The sequence below is a fragment of the Hippichthys cyanospilos genome, chromosome 15 (genome assembly GCF_059441005.1).
Source record: "Hippichthys cyanospilos isolate Australia breed blue-spotted pipefish chromosome 15, RoL_Hcya_1.0, whole genome shotgun sequence".
Classification (NCBI taxonomy): domain Eukaryota; kingdom Metazoa; phylum Chordata; class Actinopteri; order Syngnathiformes; family Syngnathidae; genus Hippichthys; species Hippichthys cyanospilos.
The window spans coordinates 11,186,939-11,213,596 of NC_142383.1; the positions used below are offsets into that span (position 1 = coordinate 11,186,939).

The following is a 26,658-nucleotide window of genomic DNA, read 5'->3' on the forward strand; positions in this document are numbered from 1 at the left end:
GAGTTTTATTTTGTTTTTTTAAATGTGAGAGTGAGTCATCATTTTGCCTCAAAGCTATGGAGCAAAATAGGCCCAGCCTATAAACCTCCCATAATCCTCTACGTTACTCTAGAAATAAATAGGCTACAGTACTGTTCGACGTTTCATCTAATGTTCCGAGTTGAAACGTATTTCTCTTGATAATTTGTTGCCTCCGCAAGCTAACAGTAGGACAATGTCTGGACCAAATGGAGATCCTGACATTTCCATTGATGATGGCATCATCGAGGACGGCGACGAATTCAATGACGAAGGTAACAAAACGTTTTACTTTATTGTACAAGATTACGTCAGGGAAAAGTGTTGTCATAGTTGATGGATCAAATGTGTTATTACTTTTTGTTTATTTTCATTTCTTGTCATCCAAAAAAAAGTTTTACAAAGACATTTTTTTTCTGCATACAAGGAGCTCTGATCATGCGACATTATCGTGAATTTTGGCATATCCACGCATACTAAAAGACTTGATCAATTCCAACGTTAAACCGTTCACACACCTCTTGAGCAGGCATACCTACACTTATGTAACATGCTTATTCCAAAGAGTATGCAGCAATCAACTCCATGCTGGACCAGATCAACTCGTACCTGGATGGCCTGGAGGAGAGAAATGATGCCCTCAATAGTAAAATGCATGAACTGCTCGAGTCCAATCGCCAAGCCCGCCTGGAGTTTAGAGCCCAGCGGGAAGAGCGGCGACCCGGGGACCATCACTCCTCGGAATGCACAGATGAGGACAACGAGAAAGACACAAGCGAGACTTGCGACTGATACCAGTCTGATTATTATCGGGAGAATCATTCCCAAAGCAAGATGCTTTTAGGACTATCTTTGAAATGTCTCAGAAAATCTCCTTATTTATATGGTTACTGGTTGTAGATACTCCCCCGAATATGTGATGCCTGGTTAAAAAAAAAAAAAAAAACGCGCACACACAGGTCAGCTCCCTGTTTTGCTTGCAATCCCATGTCTGCTGTTGGTTTAAGATGTAATGTTTATTTTCTACGTTCGAGCAGTCTGGAAAAGGGGGAACAGTATACACCAACACAGGGAATTGTTGGGGCATTTTAATATAAATTAAATGACATCCGAAAATACCTTTGAACAAACCACATTTTATAAAACGTCTTGATTTCCTTTTTTTTTTAAGTAGCCGGATGAAAATTCAGTTATAAACAAAGATGTGTTTTGAACTCACATCATGTGGAGCTACAACACATTGAAGAGTCTTACTGCAGACAAGAAAAAAAGGAAGACAAGGGGAAAAAAAATTGAAGTGGAAAAAAAAAGCCTATGCTAATCATGTGCTAGGTCACCATGGTGATGTCGAACTTGGCTACATGTGAGCAAGCTTTAGTGGCTCTAAATAACCGCAAGTGAAGATGAAATGTTTCTGGAACAGTTAAGGAGGAGGAAGTGCTGCTGAGCAACTTCAGAGATTGATGCAAGAGGTGAAGCCAAAATAAACCATGTGTTTGCTTGAATAAGCCGTGTTATGCCTTTTTTTCTTCTTCCATCAAACCTGTCACTAGAAACGTCCACAAGAATGTACGAACCAAAGTACCATGAACAAACACTGATGGTCCAATGAGTGAAAACACAATGACATATGAATGGTCTTCATGAAGAAGTGTCAAATGATAAAGCTGTAGTGGTCTTTGTTTTACAACAAATGTCATTTTGTTGCATTTAGCTTCTCTGAGGCTTTTTTTTTTTTTTTAATGAAGGGGTTTTTTGTCTTCAAAATACTAGTGGAACCTCCAGAGTGTAAAACAATTGCGTGATATGATTATTTTCAAGGTGTACTCATTTCATGGCCAATTTTCCACATTGAAGAAAATAAAAAGGATTAGGAATTTAATCAGGTTCATTGTAAAATTTTGGCTCTTTCTTTTTATACAGATATAAAAAAGAAACACAAAGTAAAACGTCATTGCTGAAATTAGTTTTACGTGCCATGCCGAAACTTTTCTCATTCATTTATTAGAGTTACAAAATTTGAGTTGGAAATGATGAGTGTCGCTTTTTAGTCTGTTTTGGTTGAACTGCAATTTGTAAAACAGGGTTGACTTTGGAGGTTCCACAATAGCATTAAAATACAACATTCTTATCAATATAAGGAACACCGCCTTCAGAAAGTTATTCTTTAAATTCTGAGTTTGTGCTAATTTGGCTCATCCCACATCTGATGACAAGTAGCCCGCCATCCAATTTGGAACATAATGGAGAGAAAAAAACAAAACCAAAACAAACAGGTTTCTCATCCATACTTCAGCGTCTGTTTGCGGCCCTTCCGGACCTGCGTCTAGTGTTAAGCTTAATCAAAACATTCTCGTTCTCTTCTACATTGGCACCGTCACCGGAGGCTGGCAGATCTTTGCTGTCAGCGGAAAGCTTGGCTGGAGCGCTAGTGCTGGGCTCCTCCACTTGGATTTGTGTCCCGAGCGTACTGAGTTTTGATACTGACTCGGCGGTACTGGTGGGGCAATCTCCTTCGGCAGAGTCTGTGCGTGCTCCTGTTAAAGACTTCTGGTTGTTGTCAGTGTTGTCACACTTTTCGCTGTGCAATTCTTTGCGTCTCTGAGAATGGGCAGTATAAAGAAGAGAGAAGTTTTCACAATTTACACCAGTTCTCTCGTCTTAATAACATGTCAAAAATAGCACAAATTAGCTGCTATTTATCCATGCACCAGTTCTCCATCTGGGCTCAATCTTATGAGAGATCCCGTCTGGTTGGAAATTGTCTCTCGTCCCATCCCTAATAATTAAATTCCACCGCTGACTGTGATCAGGTGTGAGTGTGTATCAAAAATCATAACTCCCAATTTAAATTAAGCAGAAAAAATTCCAATGGATTCACAAACATGTTTCCTCCCACTGAAATGAGAAAAGTCATCAACAAACGCTAACATTTTTGCATGTGGACCAAAGAGAGATAACTACAGCAGAGGTTAGAGCACCTTAGGACGACTGCTAATATCTTACTTTGAGATTGTCAAAGTGCTTGAGGGACTTGCAGTGAGTGTGTACAGCCGGCGAGTCAAAATGGTAGAACTTGTTGCAGAGTCGGCAGATGAAACCAGCCACCGGCACAAAGAAGCTGGATCCTGTGGAAAAAAAACAGAGCCTTCAAGGAGACAAAAAATACAGTTTTGTGTGCTCCTTTTCCGAGCTGTGTCATTTGATCCAAATTTGGCAGTGGAACGACTTGTGGCTCACCGTAAACGGTGTCAGGGTCATGTTGCTCACCACTGGCCATGCCCCTAAGAGTCACCTCTCGACATGGGCTCATTCCATCCTGCCACATAACGTCAACGCTAGGTTTACAAGATTTGATTCGAGGTATACTGTGTATCACGAAAAGCAGAGGAAAAAAAGTACCTGGTCTTCAGGGTTGTCGTCTTCATCCCAGGTGAGTCTGTCATCCTCCCCTTCCTTCTCTTCCTCCATCTCAAAGCCGTCGCTGTCCGGCTGCGTGGGTGAGGTGTCAGAGCTCTCCTTTTTCTGGTCCTGGCAACAAACATGGTGGCAGTTAAGCACGTGAAACGTTTGACTTAGGGTGGAAGTAAAAACAGGACCCTTAAAAAAGTGAAAATAAAACTATTAAAACAATTATTACAACTTGGCATCCCTCAGATACCTTCTTCAATCTCTGAATGTGCTCCTGGGACCGCAAATGTGCCACGAATAGCTTGGAGCTCCTGAAGTGTTTCTTGCAGAGGCTGCAAGATGACACAGCCGCTCTGCTTGCAAGCTGAAAGCAAGAGGACAGGAAACACATCATGATTTTTTTTTTCATCTTGTAAAGTAGCTTTTGAATGGTCTTTCAAAAATGGATGGGCACTGACAAATATATTGTCGCCTATGTGTAAATTTTCTGTCAATTTATATGCAGTATATATATATATATATATATATATATATATATATATATATATATATATATATGTGTGTGTGTGTGTGTGTGTGTGTGTGTGTGTATACTGAAGTGTATACAATGCATAGACTATATAGTATTTTTTTTGTAATCGTTCTAAGTAAGCCCAAGTAATCCTTCTAGGCCAAGATTGGTTTAGCATTTTCGCTTACTGGTTGGGAAAAGTCACGTTTCCGACTTGTGGCAGCCAGTTTAGCTCAAGCTGACACTCCTTTATTAAGTAAATTCTTATTATGTTCTAGGCACGCCCCTTAGTACCCCATAGTGCTCTTTAATTAATTTGATTAAAATTCTGTTTGTGCAATATGTAATAAGCAGCCATTTTGCTACCTGCTGTCTATTGAAAATGGCATCATAGTTGCTTAGTTATCAGATAGTGACCAATCACAGCTCAACTTGTGCAGAGATGTCATTTTCAGCTGACAGCAAATGGTAAAATGGCCGCTCTCGCAAACTGATCAAAACGGGTACATAATTCATATTTCCACAAACACAATAATTATCAGAATGTTGTGTTTAGAGGAGTGGGGGTACATAGTGAAAAATCTTTGAAATTTGACTTCCCAATTAAGAATTAATAAGACAATAATACATAACAATTCCTCTGATTTTTGATCAAGGCCTTCCATAACTCATTATGAACACCACCAGTAAAGTTTACTTTGTGCTCCTCTGTGCGTCGATGGTCCAAGATGCTGGTGGTGTAGTGAGCGCAACAGGTTGCGCACCAGCGCTGTGTGTCTGCTTTTTTCTCACTAGGGGAACGGGGTGACAACAAATCCACTAATTACACTAAGGAAGACTTCAATGACACATATGAGGGTAAACATAAAAATTGGGTAAACACACCTATCTTTACTGGACCCTTGTAGTGTCTCATGCAGCCGCGGCAACAGCGTGACCAGGCAGGCATTGCTCATGTGCTGAATCTCCATCATCCTCTGCTGGTGGGAAACGCTATTCATATGACTCCGGAAATTCTTGGGGAACAAAAACACACACACACAAAGAGATGGTTTAAGACAGGCTAACAGCTGACTTAGTGTGAGGTGAAGTTTGACCTACTTCCTGACTGTGGCAGGTGATGGTGCAAAGATAGCAGTAGAACTTGTTGGCACCCTCTGAAGCACTGCCCTCCGCTTCCTGCTTGTCCGAATGCTCACTTTCACCCACCACGGTGGTGTGGCTCTCCTCCACTCCTGAACCCGGTGGAGGGCCTCCTTCTTGCAGAAAGAGGCAATCTGCTAACGAAAATGAAAGACTTGAATTCATTCTACAATTGTGTCACTTTGAATATGTGGTCTCAAGTTTGTGCTCTGGTGTAATTTACCATCAAGTTGGCTGCCTTCTGCGTTGCAATCTAAAGAGAGAATTTCACCATCTGAATCTGTAGTGGTAAGCACCTCTTGAGGCTCCTCAGATCTGATTGAGCGCAAATGAGAAAACAAAAAGCTATGATAATATTACGTCAAGAAAGCCTTGCCCACACAGTGATCACACACAAGGAAGGCATTTAATCTCCGTGTGCGCTCAGTGTCTAGTGTGATGTTAAAATTTCTAAAACAAAGATTTTTTTTTTGTTAAGTAAAATTTTAGTAGCTTCAGATCAGATAAAGTTATGACCATTCATATTAAATAACTCGTTTTTCAGAAATTAAGAATTTTTTTCTACATGTTATTACTTTTTTTTTTTTTTACTTAAAACTAAAAGTCCAATACACTCTTGTAACATTCATGACTTTTTCTCCTCATAGTTTGATGACATTTTCTGGTATTACATTTCAGCACTGTGGTATTCCTTTAGACCACGGCTTGAATTAAAAAAGAAAAAAAAAACACACCAAAAAAAAATGGATCCATAAAAATGCTTTATCCTACCCTTCCATCCTTTGTCTCTTCACTGCAGGTTCTTCAAGCGGTTCCTCAACGCCCTGCACAGATTTCTCCACCCATTTCATGACACCATCTGTGGGTTACAGGATAAAATAAATAAAAGTCCACCAAAAGTGCTTCATCAAGATTTCTACCTTGTTAAAGAAATTTGTGTTGTGCTTTCAAGGACAAATGTTCATTACAAATGTTTATCGTGGTTGTTATGCTTGCATTTTACGGTCAACAGAAAACTAACACTAATTTCAGGATTTCCATCTACCTGTTTCAGTCTCCCTGTCCTTGTTAGCTGATGGAATGTCAGCCGCGCAGCCGTCTGCTATTTGTTCGTTGTCACACTTCTTGTCTAGCTATGGGACCGTAGTATCACAAACAGATACGGTTAAGAGAGTTTCATTTCATCATTGACAATTATTTTTACTAAAGCTGCTGTTATTACCACGCTGGGGGTGATAACAGAGGAGACGGTGGCCATGCTGGTGGGGCTGGCTGTGCTGGTAGTGGCTGTGCTGGTGGTGGCTGTGGCATTATTGTAATAGCGAGGGTGAGGATGGAATGGTCGAGCAGCAGTGGGGAAACCCATTATGGGAGACTTCATAGCCATGCCGATTGGAACTGGACCCAGCAGAGACCTGTTGGAGGCTGTGAAGAACTGACGGTACTGCTGTCCGGCCATCCCGAAACCCCGCATGCTACCTAAGGAAATAAAACAAAATCCATGACGTGTACGTATATGTTTAACATGTGTATATGTTGTTTGTGTTCAAACTTTACCCTGCATCTGCTGCATCATTAAGGCTCCCTGCAGCATGGGATTGGGGCTGATAATGGTGGTCTGGGTTGCCTGGCACAGGTTGACCATTCTGGGAGGAGGAGGCGTGGTATGTGGAGGGACAGGCAGGGCTCTGGACACAATGACAACAATAGCCAATTTCCTAAACTTCATCCAGAGATTATCAGACATATGAAAGACTGTTAGGTCCACATTAAAAAAAAAAAAAAACGGGGGTGGTGTGTTTTCACACGTGTCATTCATTGACAAAACAATTACCTAATTAAATAATCAAAGTAATTGATGTTTGTAGCCCCGGATAGCATATTTCTTGAAAATTCAGTCGTTATTTGGTTAATTTTGATTTTACAGTCATTGATTACAACTTTTCTAACCCATACATAAAAACTGAATTATTGTAATGTGATTAATTATGATTGTATGATGCCAAATGCAATAGTGTTTCTTCATATAACTGTCCAGTTTTCTGAAGAATAGTTACAACTTTATATTGGGACTTTCTGACTAATTCCTGTTTTCTCAAACTCTTCTAGCTGAACATATTTATTCATAGACCCCTTGAAAAAACGACTACAGCCTTAAGATAGTGCTGTACATGTATAAAATGTTTGCATAAAACAAGATACGACTGAAAAATATAGAACAAGGTTATATGATGTTTTAAATTGTTATGTTCAATTTCAACAAAGTTAAAAACAATAAAAACAAGACACTAAAATAAGTGTTCAAGTCTCATGCTGTTGTTGAATACAAATTAATAAAAATGTTTTTTAAATGACGCGTTTTAAATTATTTTTTGATATCGTGTATTTCATTGTTGTGTGACGTTTTACTTTTATCGTATACAATAGTGTTGTTGTTTTTTTTTATGTCGAATGAACATTTACAACGAGACTTGCGTACATAGTGTATTCCAACGCTGCTTAGGCAAATTAAAGCTGCAAGCAACTACTTGACTAGAAGGCCTCACGATAAGCCCCGGGCTTGCGTGGAAGGCTCACCGCGGTGCCTGATGGTGATGAAGGCCACCATGGTGAGCCGGAGCGGGCTGTGACGGTGGAGGCGGCGGAGGTGGCGGAGGCGGAGGCTGCTGGTGGAAAAGTTGTTGTAGCTGCCGCAGGTGCTGATGGAACTGCTGCTGCTGCTGTTGGTGGGTGTGGGGGTTGAACATAACGAGCTCTCGTTGCCTTCCTTTTGGTTTTGTGGTTGTCAGATGTGCTGCAAAGCAAAAAAAAGGCTAATGCTAACTGGCCAACTTTCAATGACAGCACCAGAGGGGACACAACAGGTCGCTTTCATAGGTCGCGATGACAACTAGCTAATGTTAGCAAGTGAGCAAACACAAAGCACCTAAGTTGAATCGACTTTCCTTTGCGATTTTGGGCGACGACACGGAACACCTTTAACAGGAAGAATAGACATATTATCCATAAAACCGCCATAAAATGGCGACAAGGTATAACAAGAACTGGAAGAGCGCCGCTACAAGATAAACAAACAAAGCTAACGTTGGACGCTGTTCAATGGCCGAAAGGAGTCTGTTAGCCTAGCCTAGCCTACATAGACTTATCGCATGATTGAACTCGTTTATGTGAGACCTTATCGATAATTTGGTGCCGCTTACCTCCCAAAAGCGAGACCACGAAACGGTGATTGTAAATTATACCCTTTAAGGGAAAAAAAAACAGTAAATGCGCCTTCAACGCGGCTGCTACAGTGAACTACAATAGACTTCTACGGCTCGGCGATGACAGCGCGTTAACGCCCTCTAGCGGTCGTGTCCGAAACAGAAAGTTCGTGCGACGCCATATCTGTAACGTGTATTATACAGTATTGTGCTGTTTGCTTTCTCTCATACTAGAAAAGACTTTTCATGGTCATCATGAGGTCTGGAACGAACTATCAGATGCTGTCAGCGCTGATATAATTAGTCTGTTTTACTTTTAAATGCTAAACCGTCCTGTCCACGTGACTTGCAATTCAGCACCACGGACAGATCCGTGCGCCAAAAATGGCGATACAGGGAAGCCCAAAACGTTCAACAGATTCTTGTTCTTCTTTCAAAATTCATACTTTCTTATAAACCCATTCCTTGACTTCCAATTTGTGCATCCTTACTTTCAAAACTAATTTGCTGAATCCTATCTTTCTATCTTTGCTCATTTATTTCTGACCTCTTTTCTGTTTTCCATCACCTCTGGCCTTCGTTTTTCTGGCATCAATAACTTCGTGACCTTCATTTCTTTTCTCCTCTTGCTTTTTCCTTTCTTCCTCATTTATTCTTGACTTACGTTTCCCTCTTACTTAAATCCTCCCTTCATCATTCCTTCTTTTTTGCTTCTTCCCTTCCATCTTTCTTCCTTTATTGATTTCTTCAGTCTTTATTTCCTTTATTCATTCCCCTCCTTACATTATTTTCTTTCTTTTTCCTACCTGCCCTTATATGTTCTTTCCTTTCTCCCGTTCTCCTCCCTTTGGCTCTTCATTGCCTCATTCATTCCTTCTTTCTTCCCTTGCTCCATTTCCTTGCCCCTTCCTTTCTTCCTTTCTTCTACGATTCCTTCCTTCCTTCTTTCCTTCCTTCTGTCTCTACTTCCTTTCTTTCTCCATAACTTCCTTCCTCCATGTCTTCTTTCTTTCTTTCTTTCTTTCTTTCTTTCTTTCTTTCTTTCTTTCTTTCTTTCTTTCTTTCTTTCTTTCTTTCTTTCTTTCTTCCTTCTTTCTTTCTTTCTTTCTTTCTTTCTTTCTTTCTTTCTTACTATTTCACTCTTTTGCTTTTTGCTCTCCTCTATTTTCCCTCCCTTCCTTGCTTCATTCTTTCTATACTTTTTTCTTCTGTATTCCTTCCTCCCGTGCTCTTCCAAAACTAGTTTCTGTCTTTCTTTATTGAATGTACAATGTTATTTTTAAACCATTTTGTTTGTCCTTGACTCAGATTTACCATTATTCACTTACAAAAGAAATGATTTAAAGTTGTGTGGCTATTTATGGCTGACCAAGTATTCAAAATATCTTACAGTTGTGCCAACAAACGTGTTCGGTACCACAGTGCTTTTACTTCCAAGCGATTTAACATCAGATTGAGTCGTTCGTTACGTTACAGGCAGATCAGTGTGGCCACCAAGTGGTAATTTTGAAAACTGCATGCAAGGGAGTATTCTCGGGGAAATTACAAGGAGAGCTCATCCTCGTCCTCATCCCCCCGCCCTCCTGCGGTTCACGGTGCAGGAGAAGCGCACCAGGGTCGGTAACGCAACGCGGGGCTAGGTTGCACTTCGGAATAGAAAAAAACGGGACGAAATCGCGCTAAATACATACATCGAATACTGTCCATCCTGCCAAAATGGGGAACCGGGGCATGGAGGATCTGATCCCCCTGGTGAACCGCATGCAGGATGCCTTCTCCGCCATCGGCCAAAACGCCAACCTGGACCTGCCTCAGATCGCTGTGGTAGGCGGACAGAGTGCGGGGAAGAGCTCGGTCCTGGAGAACTTCGTGGGCAAGTAAGTGGATTTAAAGGATTTATTCAATTTAACATAATACATAGTCCCCATCCCCCTCCTCATCTTCCTCCCTCTCTCTCCTCCATTTATAGTGCTGCCACATCATTTAATAACCTCACATTACCGCCGAATAAAGCACATAAAGAGGATTATTTTGTGTAAGGGCTTGTATGAATCCCTTGTGAAGTTCATGGGTCACCCTCGTACCTGCTGCACGTGCGTTCATAGAACATTAGCGCCTTACAGAACCTGTCAAGGCTCTCTATACAAAAGTGGTGCAACATTCGGCATGTGGGCTGTATGTGGGCCACCTAAGCATTTGATGGCCACAGTCACATCTTTGTGGTTTTGGCAACGATTTTGTTGTCCCCGTGCTATTTTATTCCAGTGTAAGCAGCTGCGTATGCATCAGTAACGATTCAAGTGGTGCAAAACAGTAATCGCTGTTAATTTGTCAGGCTATGTGATACCTTTTAGATACTAAAAACAGTGGAGAGAGAAACAGAGAGAGGGAAAGAGAGAGTCCACCTGAGCTTTGAGCGCTTCCGGCTCAGCCCTTCCATCTGGTCTACTTATGAGCGAAGCTTAACCAGCAGCACCCAGGCAACAACAACACGGCACCTTTATTTACTGTCGTGCTCACATGTATTGTTCATGCAATGTACAAAACAATGACATTCCTAGCTGAAAGCAAGGTCAGACTGTATATGCAATGCTTCAAGCTTGTGCAGTGGCACGCCATTTCAAATTACAAATTACATTTAAGACATAAATCCACCCCTTTGGGCAGTCAATCTAAAATTGTAATTGATTTATAGCCGGGTTAAATATTTCATTAGACACAAACATGCCCTCTATGTTGTCTTGTAATGCACATTTGTTTGGTCGAGGATTCCTGCTGTGTACAACCACGTGGCCACAAGTGCTAATCCTCAATTTAGCAGGTAGAATCAGGGAGACTGTTTACATGACATAATGTTGCCTTGTGGGAGGGTTTGTGTTTTATTTGCAATTTCATTGCAAATATATAAATTACAAAATATAAGGATACAATAACGTTTTTATGGAAGTTTAGATTTTAAATTTATATTGAAGCGTTTTAAGAATAAATGAGCGAGTACCTCGTTTTGCCACAGGATGGCGTATATCTCAAATTTAGGTAGGTAGTTAAAAAACAAAGCAATGTCATAGTACTAAATATAACGTGAATATCTAATGCGACAACAATTTACTCACTCATATTGGTATCTAATGAGTTGCTTGCTTGATTGGAAGGTAACATATCTGCCAATTGTCACATGAGGAGCCTTTGGTAAGCAGTCATTAGCTTTTAAAAAGGTAATGTGCGCTTACATTAAATCAGTGCTAATGTCATCTTAAATTGTTCTCCTCTAAATGACATTTTTTAATGAAATAAAGTTGCTCACACCAAGGAGAGTCCTAGAAGTGTTTAACTTCTTTTGGTATGTTTTGTTATTTATTTAGTGATAAACGAGTGGAAGAAAATACTAATTGTCATTAGCATGAAGTTAATGCTAATTACAGGTAGCTAGCCGTTCCGCTAGCACATATGTTGTACAGTACAGTACTGTACATCGTACTATTATAGGGACATTATAGGTTACTAATTGTGAAGCTGGTTTAGCTAGTGTGTCATTAATGGTGTTAGTTAATTTATTTTATTTACATAAAATCCACAAAAAATACACACCCCATGAAAAGTCTTTGATTTCAATGTACAGTATAATATACAGAATACGATACGCTACACGACCATAATTTTGGATAGCAGAAGCTAATTATTAATCACATTCTGCTTGTTTCATTTCAAACGCAGGGTACTTGCATACAAACGACAAAAATCAGTTTTGGACCTTTGCTTACATGTGATTGTTGTGTGCGTTTCATCAAGCAAGGACTTTCTCGCTTGCTTCTGTAGTCATGGAAACACCTTCTGCCTAATTACGCCGCCTTTACCCAAGAGAGCTATGATCATACTGAGAGCTGGAAAAGAAAAATGTGAAACATTATGACATGACATGAGCATGCTAAGATTCCAAGCCTTCTTTGAGCATCTTGCAATTCTGCGAATGTATGTGTGTGCTTGTGTGCGTGTGTCTTATAGTGCAGTTAAAGTGACATTGTGTGTCCTCTCATCCTTCCATCTTGATACTCCACCCCTCCTCCCCAGTGACCCATTGTGGCGCGTTCATGTTATCAGCTTAAAACACAGTCGTTGCCTCAATGTTTGATCATGAATGCTGCTTTATTCTTCACAGATACAACTGCATTGTCAAGCGTTTTGGTAGTAAGGGGACACCTAGTTTCATTGCTTTATTTTGGCTCTGATCCGAAAAAAGACTTTGCCCTCAGTGCTGCAGCTTCCAGTCAGCACAATCAATAAGGAAAGCATAGGGGATAATGCACATAATGGCAGGGAGACATCTCTGTTTACGGACAAGATGAAACATTAGAAACACCTGCACTTTAGCTATATCATAAATACCTGCTTTTGTAAATGCTCAGTTTTGCTTGATGACAGTGTCAACGGCTCAACTCAACATTTTTGTAGTTTGCAGTTATTTAAAACAGAGTTCTCACGTGCTATCTTACATTAATGACTTAATGCATCAATAACTCTTCCTTTCCCCCTTGTGAAAATTACATCTATGCCTTAGCGTTCACATATTGCGTAATATAGCCAGTGACGGCCTGAGGCATTGTGACGAATTGTCGCAGCGTCACTCATTTTGTTCTGCTCAACAAAAACATCAGGCGGAGACAGACGTTGGATAGAGAATTGGTTTTCTTTCATTCTCAACTTTCTACTGGTTTATAGGGAGAATGAACCAATTAAAAATCTAATATCAAAAGTTTTATATTTGTCTTATGTTAAAATATAAAAACACTGAGGAAAGTATGCACAGAAGTGTGGGACAGTGGAGGAGAGCAACAGAGGATTAACGCTAATCTCGCTCTCTATCTTCCCGCGTTGGCTCAGCGTTAATCTGCATATCCACTGTGGAGCAACCTGCATTTTCAGTGCCTCCACATGCAAGAGCAGGCTTTCATCTCACATACATTTCACAACATTGATAAAAAGCAAAATTCAAAAGCAATAATTTTACTATGTTGAGAGTTTTAGTTGCAGTTCAAGGTGGAAGGGTGAAGAGGAAGACCTGCAGTCCAGTCCAAATGTCCTCCGTAAAAGCCTTCCAAGTGGGAGAATTGGTAGCAAAATGTACTTAATTCATTCGCTTAATGGCCCCTGGCACGTTAATTTGCAGCCAGGATGCGCACACTGGCCAAGACATTATGAGCACCTGCACATGTTAATGAGGTCCAATATGAGAAGCTGACTGCTGTTTGAAAGAGGAAAAAAAAAAATCCAACACATGTAAAGATTTTCCACAACGGTGAATTTGAATGGTCTTGTCAGCTGGTGGAGACACACACCCATACACACATTCACAGTGAGTTTGTGTTGCTGTTGCATAATAGATGAACTCTGCAGGAATATTGCAGCGCATAGAGAGATGATGGCGCTAAAATCACATTTACAAATCCATCAGACATGTTTACGTATTATGATAATATTGCCTTTGTGGAACATGAACATATTTCACCTGACTTCCCCTTTAACTTGGGCAAAAATGTATTTAAGATGACCATCTCACATATCTTTATCTGTTCTAGGGATTTCCTTCCACGTGGTTCTGGCATTGTGACCCGTCGTCCTTTAGTTCTGCAACTGATGAACTCTCCTACAGGTGATTATAAATACTATAATGTCATATTAAAACTGTTAGGAGCCATCCTCACAACAGGCTGTAAACTAGAGAAAAACTACTACAGATTTTTGTAATTTATTGCTTCAAGACTTGCAACAATACGATGATGAATTGAGCATAGATTATTCATTACCGACTTTATAAAATTCATCTCGATCTCGATCACGTGTCAATAAAGATTATTGTTGTAATTAACATAGCTCAGGGTTAATCATGCTGGCTGTCTGACTGTTTTGTGGTAGCAACATTAAAATCAAATAGGATGCCATTATTTTGACACATTCACTTCCTTGTGTCTTTTAGAGTATGCAGAATTCCTCCACTGCAAGGGAAAAAAGTTTACAGACTTTGATGAGGTTCGTCAGGAGATTGAGGCTGAGACTGACCGCGTGACGGGCGCTAACAAGGGCATCTCGCCTGTTCCTATTAATCTGCGGGTGTATTCCCCTCACGGTGAGACAAAACATTTGCCCATATGAATTCATGCCCACTAGTAGAATATGTTGTTGGAATGTATTCATACTCTCTTTTGCCAGTGCTCAACCTGACACTGGTGGACTTGCCTGGCATGACCAAAGTGCCCGTGGGTGACCAGCCGGCCGACATTGAGACTCAGATTCGGGACATGCTGCTGCAGTTTGTCACCAAGGACAACTGCTTGATGCTCGCCGTTTCGCCGGCCAACTCGGATCTGGCCAACTCGGATGCTTTAAAGATTGCCAAAGAGGTCGACCCTCAGGGTGAGTGTAAGCTTATAAACACAAATTGCTTTTCTACCTCCTTTTGGCCATACAGTTTTGTAGGGATACTGTTTAGGACAGTATCCTCCTGAGACTATTCCCCCCAGCCTATGCATTTGTTCCCACTGTAGTGGACATTTGTTTTTGGTCTATATTGTTTGACTCATTGGAGCTATCTTAGGGTAAAATATTATGACACATGCAAAAAATAAAACAATTCAGCAATTACTTTCAATCAATTTTTACAGTTTGCATCTATGTCAGTCCCTAGATATTATATGCACATGTGTGGATGTTTATATGTGTGTTTGTAGGAATGAGGACCATCGGTGTAATTACTAAACTGGACCTCATGGATGAAGGGACTGATGCCAAGGACATTTTGGAGAATAAGCTGCTTCCGCTCAGAAGAGGTTTAAAAACACACACTCACACACATAGTTACAGGACCTGGGACCCACTGATTCCCTCTTGTGGTGGCGACGCAGTCCAGCACAAATTTTCCAACCTGTGCAGCAGCACTAAAGAGTTATTACATTTAAAAAAAAAAAAATGGAAAAATTGAAAAGGGGGGCATGGTAATGAAATAGTCGTCTTCCAGTATGCTGATGCTGTACTTTTCTTTTCCGCTTGAACTTTGGGTTGAACTCACACATTTAATATTTCCCATAGACAGTTATTTCTATGTCTACCCCTACCCCTCCATTACCACCTCCCTTTCCTCTTGTGTATGTCTACTCATATTTTCAAGGCTGCAGGCTGCATTATTAGCAAAGCATGAAGCTGCTTTTATTGGGTTGATGCATGTGGAAAAATCAAGCGCACGTGAAACGGGATCCGCTTAATATGAACTCACCTGGTTGCTGATGATTTTATTTTATTTTCTATTTTCTACTGGTGTAGATCACCTTCCCATACACATTTCATTCATCTATTTACTATTGTTAATCACATGGTTAAAATATAACTATGATCAACTAAACTTTGTGTTGTACATTTTAAAAAGTTTGAAATAGTTTAGAAGAAAAAAAAGAACATCTGGCTCTCACATCAGCAGCCTCTGCAAAGCCTCCAAGGAATTATCCTTTGTTGTGTCAAGGCTACATTGGTGTGGTCAACCGTAGCCAAAAGGACATCGATGGAAAGAAAGATATCACTGCCGCCTTGGCTGCAGAGAGGAAGTTCTTTCTGTCTCACCCTGCCTACAGGCACCTGGCCGACCGCATGGGCACGGCGTATCTCCAGAAAACCCTAAACCAGGTGTGTGTAGAAGCAGAAGTCCTGACACAACTTCAGGGTATCTTCTAATCATGACTTTAAAACTCTGCAGCAACTCACCAACCATATCCGTGACACCCTACCGGCTCTGCGAGCCAAGCTGCAAAGCCAGCTCCTTTCCATTGAGAAGGAAGTGGAGGAGTACAAAAACTTCAGGCCTGACGATCCGTCCCGCAAGACCAAGGCTCTGCTTCAGTGAGTCAATACCTCTTTTGAGGTTAAACCCTTAACTAAATAAGAATAACATAAAACAATCATGACCCCAGATTTGTGTTTGTTACCTCACCACATAAGCAAATGTTTCTCTAATCATGTGCTCCAACAAGTATTTTTCTAAAATGCTCTTGGTACAATTTAGATTAAAAAAAAAACATGTTTGTTGATACTGGTAAGTTTTTTTTTTTTTTTTTTTTTTTTGCATGGACAGATGAGAGACTAACATTTTCATTCTCTGGTAGGGAGAACATTTTCTTAGCGATTTATCAGCCAAAAAGAGAAAATTAATTCCTCGCTCGACATTTTTATCCGATTAGAAAATTGGTGTTGGTATCTGGTAATGATTTGTAGACACGTGTGTGACGGACTGCAATGCGTTCGTGCAGGATGGTGCAGCAGTTCTCGGTGGACTTTGAAAAGTGTATCGAGGGCTCCGGGGACCAGATCGACACGGCCGAGCTATCCGGCGGTGCCAAGATTAACCGAATCTTCCATGAACGCTTCCCTTTCGAGCTGGTCAAGGTTTGTTCCATTTTAATTTTTTTTTTTTCCACTTTCTCAAAAATCCAAACCACGGTGACATAGTGCGGCGTTTTTCCCAGATGGAGTTTGACGAAAAGGAACTCCGTAAGGAGATCAGCTACGCCATCAAGAATATCCATGGCATCAGGCACGTTCGTCCTTCCGCTCACCTCTACATCACATGGATATTACACCCACTCCATTAGCTCAGTCACCTCTGTTACATCAATCCAGCATCAAGAAGCTAACCACTAAGGTCATTGTGATAGATGAAGCACGATGGCGTTTTTAAAGGAGACCTAATTACTAGGGCACTGACCACTTAAATAAACTACAGCACTGGAAATTAATGGTATCAAGTAGTTCACTTCTCATCAGTCATTTTTTGAACCGTAGTGCACATACTCATATGGGTTCTGCTTTGCCACAGTTGCATTAGCTATGTACTGTAAATACAATGGCCGATAAATTGGCCGCCCGATTAAACCTGCGGATTATGCTTCTTTAAATATCAGCCAATGCCTTTCACCAATTTGTTTTACCTATATTTACCCTAACCATTTAGAGCAGTTGTATAAAGTAACACTGCTGCCATTATTTATGACACAAATCCATAACATTATATCCTTAAATACATATATCATGACATTTGTTGATAAGCTGTGGCCCTGTTATTCAAACCAAAGCAGATCTCAATTTGTACAAACAACGATTAGGTGACTAATGTGAGGAAATTGTGCAAAGAAATGACTTGGAAGTCACTACTTACACACAAGCTAAAGTCACGTTTTGTTTAAAAAAAATACATATATGTGTTAAATATGACATCCATTCAACTATTAGTAGCACAAACCCATATGAGAAGAATCAATGTCCTTATAACTTAATTAATTGGGACACACAGTGCATTCTGTGAACTGAAAATGCTGTTTTGTCAATGACAATATTAATACTGTTGACCTGTGGTATTCACAGGTAATAGTGACCAGACTGGCCCGTGAATAGTGAAAATCCGCATACGAACTACACCTATTAAAATGCACATTTAAGGCTCACCACAAGGTCCATTGTGCTACCTCAATTTAGTGCTTTGTAAAGTAAAAATCTAATTGGTGTCAGGAGAGTGACTTGCTCTTAGCAAGACTGCCTGGGTGTGTTTTATTCGTGAACGTGTACACTTGTTCTGTTTGTCTTCCATGCGCATGAAGTTTATTGTCTTTTAACATCATTAACCATAATCACATTTCGTCTTTAGTACGTGAGAAAAGTGCAGTGACGTTTTCTTGACGTGTGGGGGAAAAACATTCTTCACAATTAACGCTTTTTTTCTCTCGTCCAACTTTCTCTTTCTTGTATGCGTGGCCGGTTCTGATGAGCAGAACTGGTCTCTTCACCCCGGATATGGCCTTTGAGACCATTGTGAAAAGGCAGATTGGGAAGATTAAAGAACCTTGCACCAAATGTGTGGATATGGTCATGTCTGAGCTAGTCAATACAGTTAGGCAGTGTACTAAAAAGGTAAACAAATGCAGTAAATGGTGGCTAGCAACATTTATTTTGTGTCTTCTTAAATCCCTTGTCCGCAAAGATCCGCCGCTGTCACTCACTCTCCCTCTTCTCCCGTCAATTTGCCGCTCACTCCAGACTCCCTGGGTTGTTTTTATACAGTGAGGGGCTTGCACTATAGAGAGTTGAGCTAATGGGGATTTCAAAAAAGTGTGGATGCTGGTTTGTTGTGAATGTATGGCTGCCAGGAAAGAACAAGTCCATTTATAGTTTTTTTTTTTTTGAGGTGGTAGGGGGTCAGTAAAACTTAAAATTTTGACATAAGAAAATGTTTCAGTGAAAATGGCAGAAAAATAGAGCTCTCCCATGATGACAGACACCAGAAGAAATCCATTACCTTTATTATTTTTACTAAACATCAGATAACTTCTTTTTACAATTCCTGTTTTAGAATATGGACATGTATTTTTTAATTGACCTTATCCAACACTTTTAAAACATTACAAACATTTTCCTAGTGTGGAATTATGACATTGTCCACTACTTCTACTTCATGGTTTTCACTGGCATCCATATTGGCTGAACTCAGCATCCAGGCTTGTGCGTGTCTCTGTGCGTGAGGCCACAGCTATGCACCTGCAGCATAAAAGAGATGTGATGGTTGTAAAATAAATAAATAAATGTGTGTGGCCAAATTCCAACTCCACCGTGACAGCAGCCATCCAAAAGAAACCTGAAGGCCTCTACTGGGATGTTCCATGTTATTCTTGGGATACAGCTTTTGGAAAAAGGGGGTAGTCACGAGACTTGGCTTGCACGGCTGCGGTCTCACTCTTTCTTATGTCTCATCCCAAGGAGAAAAAAAATATGTCTCACTTTCATTTTCTTCCTTCTGTGCTGTTTTATCCTCCCGCTCCTTCTCTTTTTCCATTTGGAATATGTTCTCTCCAATCCATCCTTTTTCTACTCTCTTCCCTCCTCCTTTTGCCTCACCTTCCTTTTATTTCTTTTATTTCAATGTTGTCTCCCGTGCCGCCTGCCTATTCCTACAGGACGGGTTTGTTCACCCCTGACCTGGCTTTTGAGGCAATAGTGAAAAAGCAGATCCAAAAACTGAAGCAACCCACACTGAAGTGTATAGACATGGTTGTAAGCGAGCTCATCTTCACCATACAAAAGTGTAGTCAAAAGGTAAAAAAAAAAAACTAAACGGTTTTGTTAGCTCTTTGTAAAGTTTGCAGATGGGGCAGACCGATGGCTGGGCTTATTCGCTCGAATTGTTGAAAAGGCCTCAATTTTAATTTTTAATTCAGCTGTTTTCAATATGCCATTTCTAAAACATGACGATACGATGGTCTGTTACCCCGAATGATGGAAAAATGAAAGCAAAATTTTAAACAAAAAAGAACACTGAATATCAATATATAAATACTGTACATAAATAATAGACAAATCTGTGCAGTTGCCAGCTTTGAAACAGCATATCAAGGCATTTAGTTTTGTCATTTCATTCTATGTTTGTTGTAAGTTTAAAATTATTCTTTATAATGCTGATTTTGTTTGAAGTATGTTTTTAGATATTTTTTTTTAAATTATTTTGAAATTGCTTTATTATAGTAATGTTTTTATATTTAGTATTAATTTTTTTTTTTTACATAAAATATATTCCCACAAATCTGTTTGACCAAATATTAAAACAAAGTTAATTTTTATCATATCATTATAGTTGGTTTGAGTTAGTTTTGTAAAGGTAAAATGTAGTTGCTGTTAATTTTCCTCTTATTATTATTACTATTTTTTTAAGTCCTCACATTTTATTTATTATTGTTAATATTTTTTCAATTTCAGTTTTATTTCTTTCTTTTATGTCATTATTTATTGTTTGTAAATGTAATAATATGCCCAGTAGTGGAAAAATTGCGCTTTCTTTCTTTAGTTATTTTGATGTCTGTGGAAAGGCAGTTAAAACCAGTTAAAAGCATAAAAGCAGAGCATTAGCATGCTTAAGCATAAAATTAGCAATCTATTTGTAGTTATAAATATGCCCTACAACCCTCTGTTTTGTGGCAATATTGTGTGATGTTAAGAAATATCAAGATCGGATTGCACTGTGGAATTGAAAAGCCGAATTACATACCAGAACCATGCTAATCCTTTGCCGTTATTGTATTATTAATTAAATTTATGCTCATCTGCCAGCCGTAATCGGTCTCTCCTTACTCAATACTTTACCCGTGTGACTATTTAATACATATTTGTTTTTTTTTTCCTTTATATTCGTCTTTTTTACGCAATTGTTGGCCTTTTTTTGATAGTTTAGTACCTTCATTTTGACTTAATCTGCATGTTAGGTAATTTAATTTCATATCTGACCTTACCATGCCAAATCTCTTTATTTGACACACATTGTCTCCGTGTTTGTCCATATAATTGTTTAACTTAATGTGTGGCGTGACTGGTCTTGTAGTTCCACTAACTGACATCATTCCACCATGTTGAATATTTTGTTTGTTTTTTACCTTCTTTTATTTGTCTTCCATCCTGCCATCTTCTTGCCCAAACGAGAGCGTGACCTCCTTTGGATTTCTCCTCTCTGTCACGTTGTTATCTTGATTTCCACTTGCAGAGATTTACTGTGTTTAAAGATAGACTGTATTGTGATATACAGTGCTTGGGAAAATCCACAAAGGGGTCAGTTTGCAGTCCTCCTCATTCCCCTCTTCCTTCCTTCGTCCCCTCCTCTTTGCTCCTTTTTGCACTGAGCATTTTTGCATCTCTGCATGCCTTGCTTGTGATGGTAACACGAAATTTGGCTGCACTTGAAGTGATACAAAACAATATGCCCTTCTTCATGATGCAATACCGTCTTACCGACCTGCTAAGTGCAAACATTGACAAACATAAAACTCGTTTTGCTTAACTTTCTACAAAAAGAGTCAAGAAAATGGTGCTTCGTGAGCTCAGGTCTTGATTTGATGTGTTGCATAAAACGGGTTAAAATAAAGCTATTAATAGCAGACATGTTAGAATTTACATTATTTAAAGACAAATGTATCTCTTTTGTTGGTCTAATCAGATGTTACAATATCGGTACCTCTACCAAGGCTTAATAAAACAGTTCTAATTTGAATCAGCACCAAATTGTACCCATTTCTTGAGTGTGCTTAAAATTCATCACAAACATCATCAATGAGAAATTAAGGGGAGAAAAGGTAAAATTTTGATCTGTAAAGGCCATCATTTATTGGTCGCAAGTTTAAAATTGTAATTTTGATATTTTTTTTAAATTTTAAGATAAGTGGCGCTTGTTTTTTAAAAATACAGAAAAATGTCAGGTTGAGGCGCTTTTATGATTTTCATAAAATCCAACTAAAAATGTATATTGGTTTTTGAGCACTAAAAGAAGACATGACTTGGGAGGTACTGTAAAAAAAGAGGGCTAATAATTCCCATTTGACTCCACTTCAAGATGCATTGCGACATGCAATTAAAAACAAAAGATTGTCATTTTTTCCTTTTCCTTGAAAGTCTTGTGCCAGTGGAGGCCTGACAGTGTGTATGCGTGTGTGTCACTATGTGTGTGTGTCTGTGTGTCGTTGTGGCTTTGCAATGAGCTCATGGAAAAAGCCCCTCAGTGTGCTGGGAAAGAGACGCTTCTCTGCCAGGAACGTTGTTGATCCTGCATTTGTGTGGCAATATCACAGACTTTGCACTATTCCTTTGTTGGTCTTTATTTTCTACATTTATTTTATTCTATAGTACATAAAATCTCCAAAAACATGGACACGACTAGCGCTGAGTCTGCGATAAATCTCCTCTCAACCCAGAACACTTCGTGCACTGTTTTGATCGTACTTGATGTGGAATTGTAGTGGTGGAACTGTGTGTTCAGTGAGAGAAGTAGTTGCTGGTGTGTGTGTGTGCGTGTGTACCTGTGCACTGGCACATTTGTCCGTCCCATCGTTCTGTGTGTTTGTAGTTGGCCCAGTACCCGATGCTGAGAGAAGAGATGGAGAGAATCGTCACACAGCACATCAGAGACAGAGAGAGTCGCACCAAAAGCCAGGTAACATAAAAGGAAGGTGCTACTAATCACATGCTTAACATTTATTCATCGTTAAAATAGACCACATATTAATTAAACAAATATTTACAGTACTACAGTTGATTACTTAAGAATTGATCTACAATTCAATACATGAATATCACTAACTTTCAAAGGTGTGGGTGGTGTTAAATTTACAGAACAAAAACCTAATGCATAAAAATGGATCTAATCAGCATACAAAAACTCCATTTAATTGATCACAGTTAATCTGTTATTTCAAAACCCCTAATGGATTATTAAAACTTAAATTATATGTTATTATGATCAATAATAATAATAAAAATAATAATAATATTTGATGTAGTGTAAGACAAAATCAGCCAATCCAATAACTTTTTTGGGCCATTTTGCCACAAATTAATTGATAATTAATTGAGAAATAATTGTCATTTTCAGTTGTTTTTTTTCCTTCGTTGTTTTGACTTTATTCCTCATTGTAAATGACTAATAATCTAAATTTTTTCATGAATATTACTGTATATATTTTATGCATTTTTAATGTATACATCTTAAGCACTGCTTTGCACAAATCAAACTTTGCAACTTTACTACACATCGATATTACTGAAAATAACATTTATTTTTGCTCCCTAATGTGATTGTTTTTTTTTTACATTAAATTGTACAGCAAAAATAAATGCATAACATCCAATACATTTTTGCACAGAAACAGACAATCATTTGAGGGTTGCAAAAATCCAGCCAAAAGTATTTAACTTAGCACTGCTAAGCTGAACAATGTTAAATGTTTTTGTCAGGTGCTCCTGCTGATAGATATCGAGTTGTCCTATATGAACACCAACCATGAAGACTTTATCGGGTTTGCTAAGTGAGTCATTGTATCCCTTTCGAGCAAAAGACCCTCTCTTTGTAGTTGTGCCCACATGCTAATGTTTTTCTATTAAATGCAGTGCTCAGCAGAGGATCAACCAGATGAACAAGAAGAAGGTAGCTGGAAATCAGGTGATAATGTCAAAATCTCTTGAAACATTTTTCAATCATGTCACCTTTGTACAATCTTTGTTTTCTTTTCTTCTGCTGTTTCAAGAACTCCAATTATGTTATTTTTTCTTTTATGTCATTTCTCCTTGTGTGTTGCTTTCTCTTCTATCTGTGGCTTGTCTGCTGCTTCAGGATGAGATCATGGTGAGTAGTGACTCTGTGCACGCCTGAATGAATTTCTATAAAAATCAATCTACTGTATGTCTTTGTACATGTGATGCAGTCAGGATTGCGTGTACGAAATATGCTTCCGATACCAGTAGTTGGGCTGTTGATTGCGGTGGAAAATGCTCGGCTGCTTCCCCTTCCCTTATTATTTGTACAGTATATGTGTATTATTTTACACACTCGCACATGTCACAGGATGAGCAATATGCTCGGTTCACTGCGTGGTTCGGTGATGTAAGAAATGACGTTCCAACCTTCCTTAAACATGTACCACATGACTGATTCAGGAAGGGGTTTCCCTGATTGGGCAGTTACAATGCATATCTTTGACAGGAACGGCTTGCAGTACTTTTATCAAATGAACGGCCGCCTCACAATTCAGGGACCCGAATTCAAATCACCCTACTGCACGAAGTTAGCTGGTGTAGGCACGAGCAAGCCTGAGGATAAGCGGCTCTAAAAAAATAGATGGATGGATGTGCCTTGATTCAAAAAGGCCCTCCCTGCCTCCCTTTTTTTTTTAAGGACTACCACACTACTCTCCCTTGCCCGCATACTGACCAGTGGCTCTCATGTCCTGTCAGTGTTTGACAGTTGTCATAGCAACCACCCAGGTTATAGTGTGGGAGGGGCAAAGGTTAGAGGTGCAGTAAACAAAGTGTGATCTGTGCTTCCTGTTTACACGTGGATGTAGTTGGCCCTTAAAGACCCTCGACTGCTTCTGTTCTCCATCTCAGCTTGACTTTCTAATAGACCCCCTCCCCTCCACCCACACACATTATGAGTGTTTACTACATGGGAAATCATTTGTCATTTGACCTCATTAAAATTAGCCTTTTGTAAGTAAACATTTTGAAGTGTTTAGCGGTCAGAAATGTGCATTTTTCAAAGCCACAGTAGAACTTTAAGGCTGTTAAAGATCACTTCAGGACTTTCAATTTGTATCGATTTCAAAATAGATTTTCCCACAGGAAATAGTGGAAAGAGAAAATGTTTATTTCCTCTACATTTGCAACCATTATAAATTCTACAGGCCGTGTTTTCAGATTTAACATTTGTATAAATAATTTTACCACTGTTGTTAAAATGTAAAAACCCCAGAAATATCAATGTTGTAATCTCTTCTGAAGATCTTTTGTATATGTTATTAATAATTGTTACAATAAGGTTAAAAATGGTAAGCTGCTATAAAATGTCACAAAATGCACATTAACTTTGTTCTTTTTTTTTCTTTCACTTTTGACCACATGAGGTGCATTCAAAGACTACCAACAAAACAGAAATTATTTGAAATATACAGACACACACGTACACACAAAGTGACTTTGTGAATGCTGAAGGGTACACAATATACGCACATACAATATAGAGATTCACTGCATACATTTACTTGGATCATTTAGCTGATTAAATTCTCTGGGTTTTTTGTTCATAATTTTTTACGCATAATAGAATGAAACCTACTCTTGCATCTTACTGCATGGTCTAAAAAGAGCATTTGAACACATACCCCAACTCCTCACTGCTAATGCTTGCTGCCCCAGCAGCGCGCTATGACATGCAGGCTTTTTTTTTTTTTTCTGTATTTGGCCTCTTTCATCATGGAGCCCTTATTGGCTTTGAGTTGTAACATTCTCTCCACATTCTCATCTAGCCGGAGAGAGGAGTTAACGATCGGTTCAAGGTAAATGAAGTCGCACATCACCTACTGTGTGTCTTTTCAGTAGAGGCAGGTCATATTGTTGTGCCACAGATGTAGTAGTGGTAGGTGTGTATTGATACCCTTGTGGCTCAATTCATTAGGTACACAAGAGATCAAAAGTGCTTCATTTACAAAGATAATAGTTCTCAGTTTTGTGATATACAGACAGAGGAATTATTATCTTGATAAAGGCAGAATTTTTGATCTAGTTTTTTCTGTTGTACCGGACATTGCAGCTGGTGAGTGTTAATGTGACATCACCTGTTGTGTGTCACCAATAATCCTGTTTCATGTCCTATCCGCCTGTCTAGGTGATCCGAAAGGGATGGCTGACCATTAACAACATTGGCATCATGAAGGGTGGAGCCAAGGAGTACTGGTTTGTCCTTACCGCAGAGTCGCTGTCCTGGTACAAGGATGACGAGGTGACATGTTTCACTCAATCATACACTTTACAAGGAATGAATTACAAAGAATATTTGCAATAAACACCAAACATAAACTAATGCATTCAAACACTCAAAACTTAAAAAAATATATACAGGTAATAATTTATGAATGTCTTATTGTTTATGATGTAGTACAGTATGTAATCTTAAAAAATGTTTTATTTTATTCAAAACCATGCAAGATGTACCAACAGCACTACTCTGTGTTACCCTCTGTAGGACACATAGTGTACTGAAAATCTATTCAGTTAGAATTCATTAAAGCTCAGTCACTTTAATAATTTTCCATGATATTTTTGAGAAGTGCTTTAAACCTTTTGTTATTATTGCAAAATGCTATGATGTCTTTGTAATATATAAAATTTGCACGTTCATAATGTCATCATCTGACGATAGATTAGATTATAGGTAGGTACTTTGTACTTTCTGTGAGGGAAATTGAATAAATGTGCGGTAGTTTTCACCCAAACCCGAGCCAGAAGGATCATTTCTGTTACATTAATTTCTTCCAGAAGCCATACTTTTTTTTTTCCTGCATTTTGCTCCAAAAGTTCATTCCAGCTCTTCTCAGTGGCTTTTTTTTTTTGTCAAGTTCAGCAGTTTTTTAAGAAGGTTTGAGCCAACACATTTTGTTACTGCACAGACTAGTCAAAGTAAGATCCCATGATGCTTTGTGGAACTCATAGGAGCCACGCAGTCTCACTGTCTCCAGGATGTAGCCCCAGTCGCTCAGCTCATATAGGTGTTTATGTGCGTGCGTGCGTGTGTGTGTGTGTAGGGTTGGGTTGGAGAGAGGGAGAGAGAGAGAGAGAGAGAGAGAGAGAGAGAGAGAGAGCGAGAAAACGTTTCCAAACAGTCAAGACCCCCCAACATGTTAGACACCAAAAAGCTGGCACCCACATGTGCATACCAGAGTCACCCCCCCTCCCCCCCAACCCCAGCTCTTTTTGCCTTGCCCTGCTCCCAATTTACACACACATACACACACACATAGTCTGCTTCTAATAAACATA

At 39.3% G+C, this 26,658-nt stretch overlaps 3 protein-coding genes and 1 long non-coding RNA gene across 22 annotated transcripts in view; 2 read left to right on the forward strand and 2 right to left on the reverse strand.

Annotated features, from left to right (window-relative positions):
- The first annotated feature begins 76 nt into the window (after positions 1-76).
- Positions 77-1,574, forward strand: bbln (bublin coiled coil protein). The gene is made up of 2 exons (XM_088435345.1): positions 77-293; positions 584-1,574. Exons 1-2 carry the CDS (start codon positions 215-217, stop codon positions 808-810), a joined length of 306 nt encoding a protein of 101 aa, XP_088291471.1. The 5' UTR covers positions 77-214; the 3' UTR covers positions 811-1,574.
- Positions 920-9,238, reverse strand: ciz1a (cdkn1a interacting zinc finger protein 1a). Of its 3 annotated transcripts, none has more exons than XM_088435341.1 (15): positions 8,834-9,238; positions 7,661-7,877; positions 6,641-6,771; positions 6,306-6,562; positions 6,129-6,216; positions 5,855-5,942; positions 5,307-5,398; positions 5,042-5,220; positions 4,826-4,956; positions 4,638-4,731; positions 3,680-3,793; positions 3,421-3,549; positions 3,259-3,337; positions 3,025-3,146; positions 920-2,619 (listed from the first exon to the last, which is right to left on the reverse strand). In XM_088435341.1, the coding sequence occupies exons 2-15, from the start codon at positions 7,828-7,830 to the stop codon at positions 2,311-2,313; spliced, it is 1,983 nt and encodes a 660-aa protein (XP_088291467.1). In that variant the 5' UTR covers positions 7,831-7,877; positions 8,834-9,238; the 3' UTR covers positions 920-2,310. The 3 variants fall into 3 exon arrangements, with proteins under 3 accessions (XP_088291467.1, XP_088291466.1, XP_088291468.1); XM_088435340.1 differs by lacking the exon at positions 8,834-9,238 and adding an exon at positions 8,284-8,456; XM_088435342.1 differs by lacking the exon at positions 8,834-9,238 and adding an exon at positions 8,284-8,436 and having other exon boundaries at positions 5,042-5,217.
- Positions 9,239-9,809: 571 nt separating this feature from the next.
- dnm1a (dynamin 1a) overlaps positions 9,810-26,658 on the forward strand; it is a 37,474-nt gene continuing 20,625 nt past the window's right edge. For 6 of the 15 annotated variants that reach the window (XM_088435334.1, XM_088435332.1, XM_088435331.1 and 3 more), the window contains exons 1-16: positions 9,811-10,163; positions 13,860-13,933; positions 14,258-14,407; positions 14,491-14,694; positions 15,009-15,107; positions 15,794-15,954; positions 16,025-16,167; positions 16,575-16,710; positions 16,791-16,858; positions 18,090-18,228; positions 22,196-22,282; positions 23,083-23,153; positions 23,236-23,287; positions 23,459-23,470; positions 25,149-25,178; positions 25,508-25,621. In XM_088435334.1, coding sequence (XP_088291460.1) covers positions 10,003-10,163; positions 13,860-13,933; positions 14,258-14,407; positions 14,491-14,694; positions 15,009-15,107; positions 15,794-15,954; positions 16,025-16,167; positions 16,575-16,710; positions 16,791-16,858; positions 18,090-18,228; positions 22,196-22,282; positions 23,083-23,153; positions 23,236-23,287; positions 23,459-23,470; positions 25,149-25,178; positions 25,508-25,621 — 1,701 coding nt within the window. In that variant the 5' untranslated portion in view covers positions 9,811-10,002. Of the gene's footprint in view, positions 10,164-13,859; positions 13,934-14,257; positions 14,408-14,490; positions 14,695-15,008; positions 15,108-15,793; positions 15,955-16,024; positions 16,168-16,574; positions 16,711-16,790; positions 16,859-18,089; positions 18,229-19,268; positions 19,408-22,195; positions 22,283-23,082; positions 23,154-23,235; positions 23,288-23,458; positions 23,471-25,148; positions 25,179-25,507; positions 25,622-26,658 lie in introns of all 15 variants that reach the window. The other 9 variants (XM_088435325.1, XM_088435327.1, XM_088435330.1 and 6 more) reach the window with 6 other exon arrangements.
- Positions 18,584-25,806, reverse strand: LOC148411702 (uncharacterized). 3 transcript variants are annotated; one of them, XR_015867987.1, is made up of 3 exons: positions 25,588-25,806; positions 22,149-22,213; positions 18,584-18,852 (listed from the first exon to the last, which is right to left on the reverse strand). It is a non-coding gene; the product is annotated as an uncharacterized LOC148411702 (long non-coding RNA). The 3 variants fall into 3 exon arrangements; XR_015867988.1 differs by lacking the exon at positions 25,588-25,806 and adding an exon at positions 25,005-25,167; XR_015867986.1 differs by lacking the exon at positions 25,588-25,806 and having other exon boundaries at positions 22,149-22,220.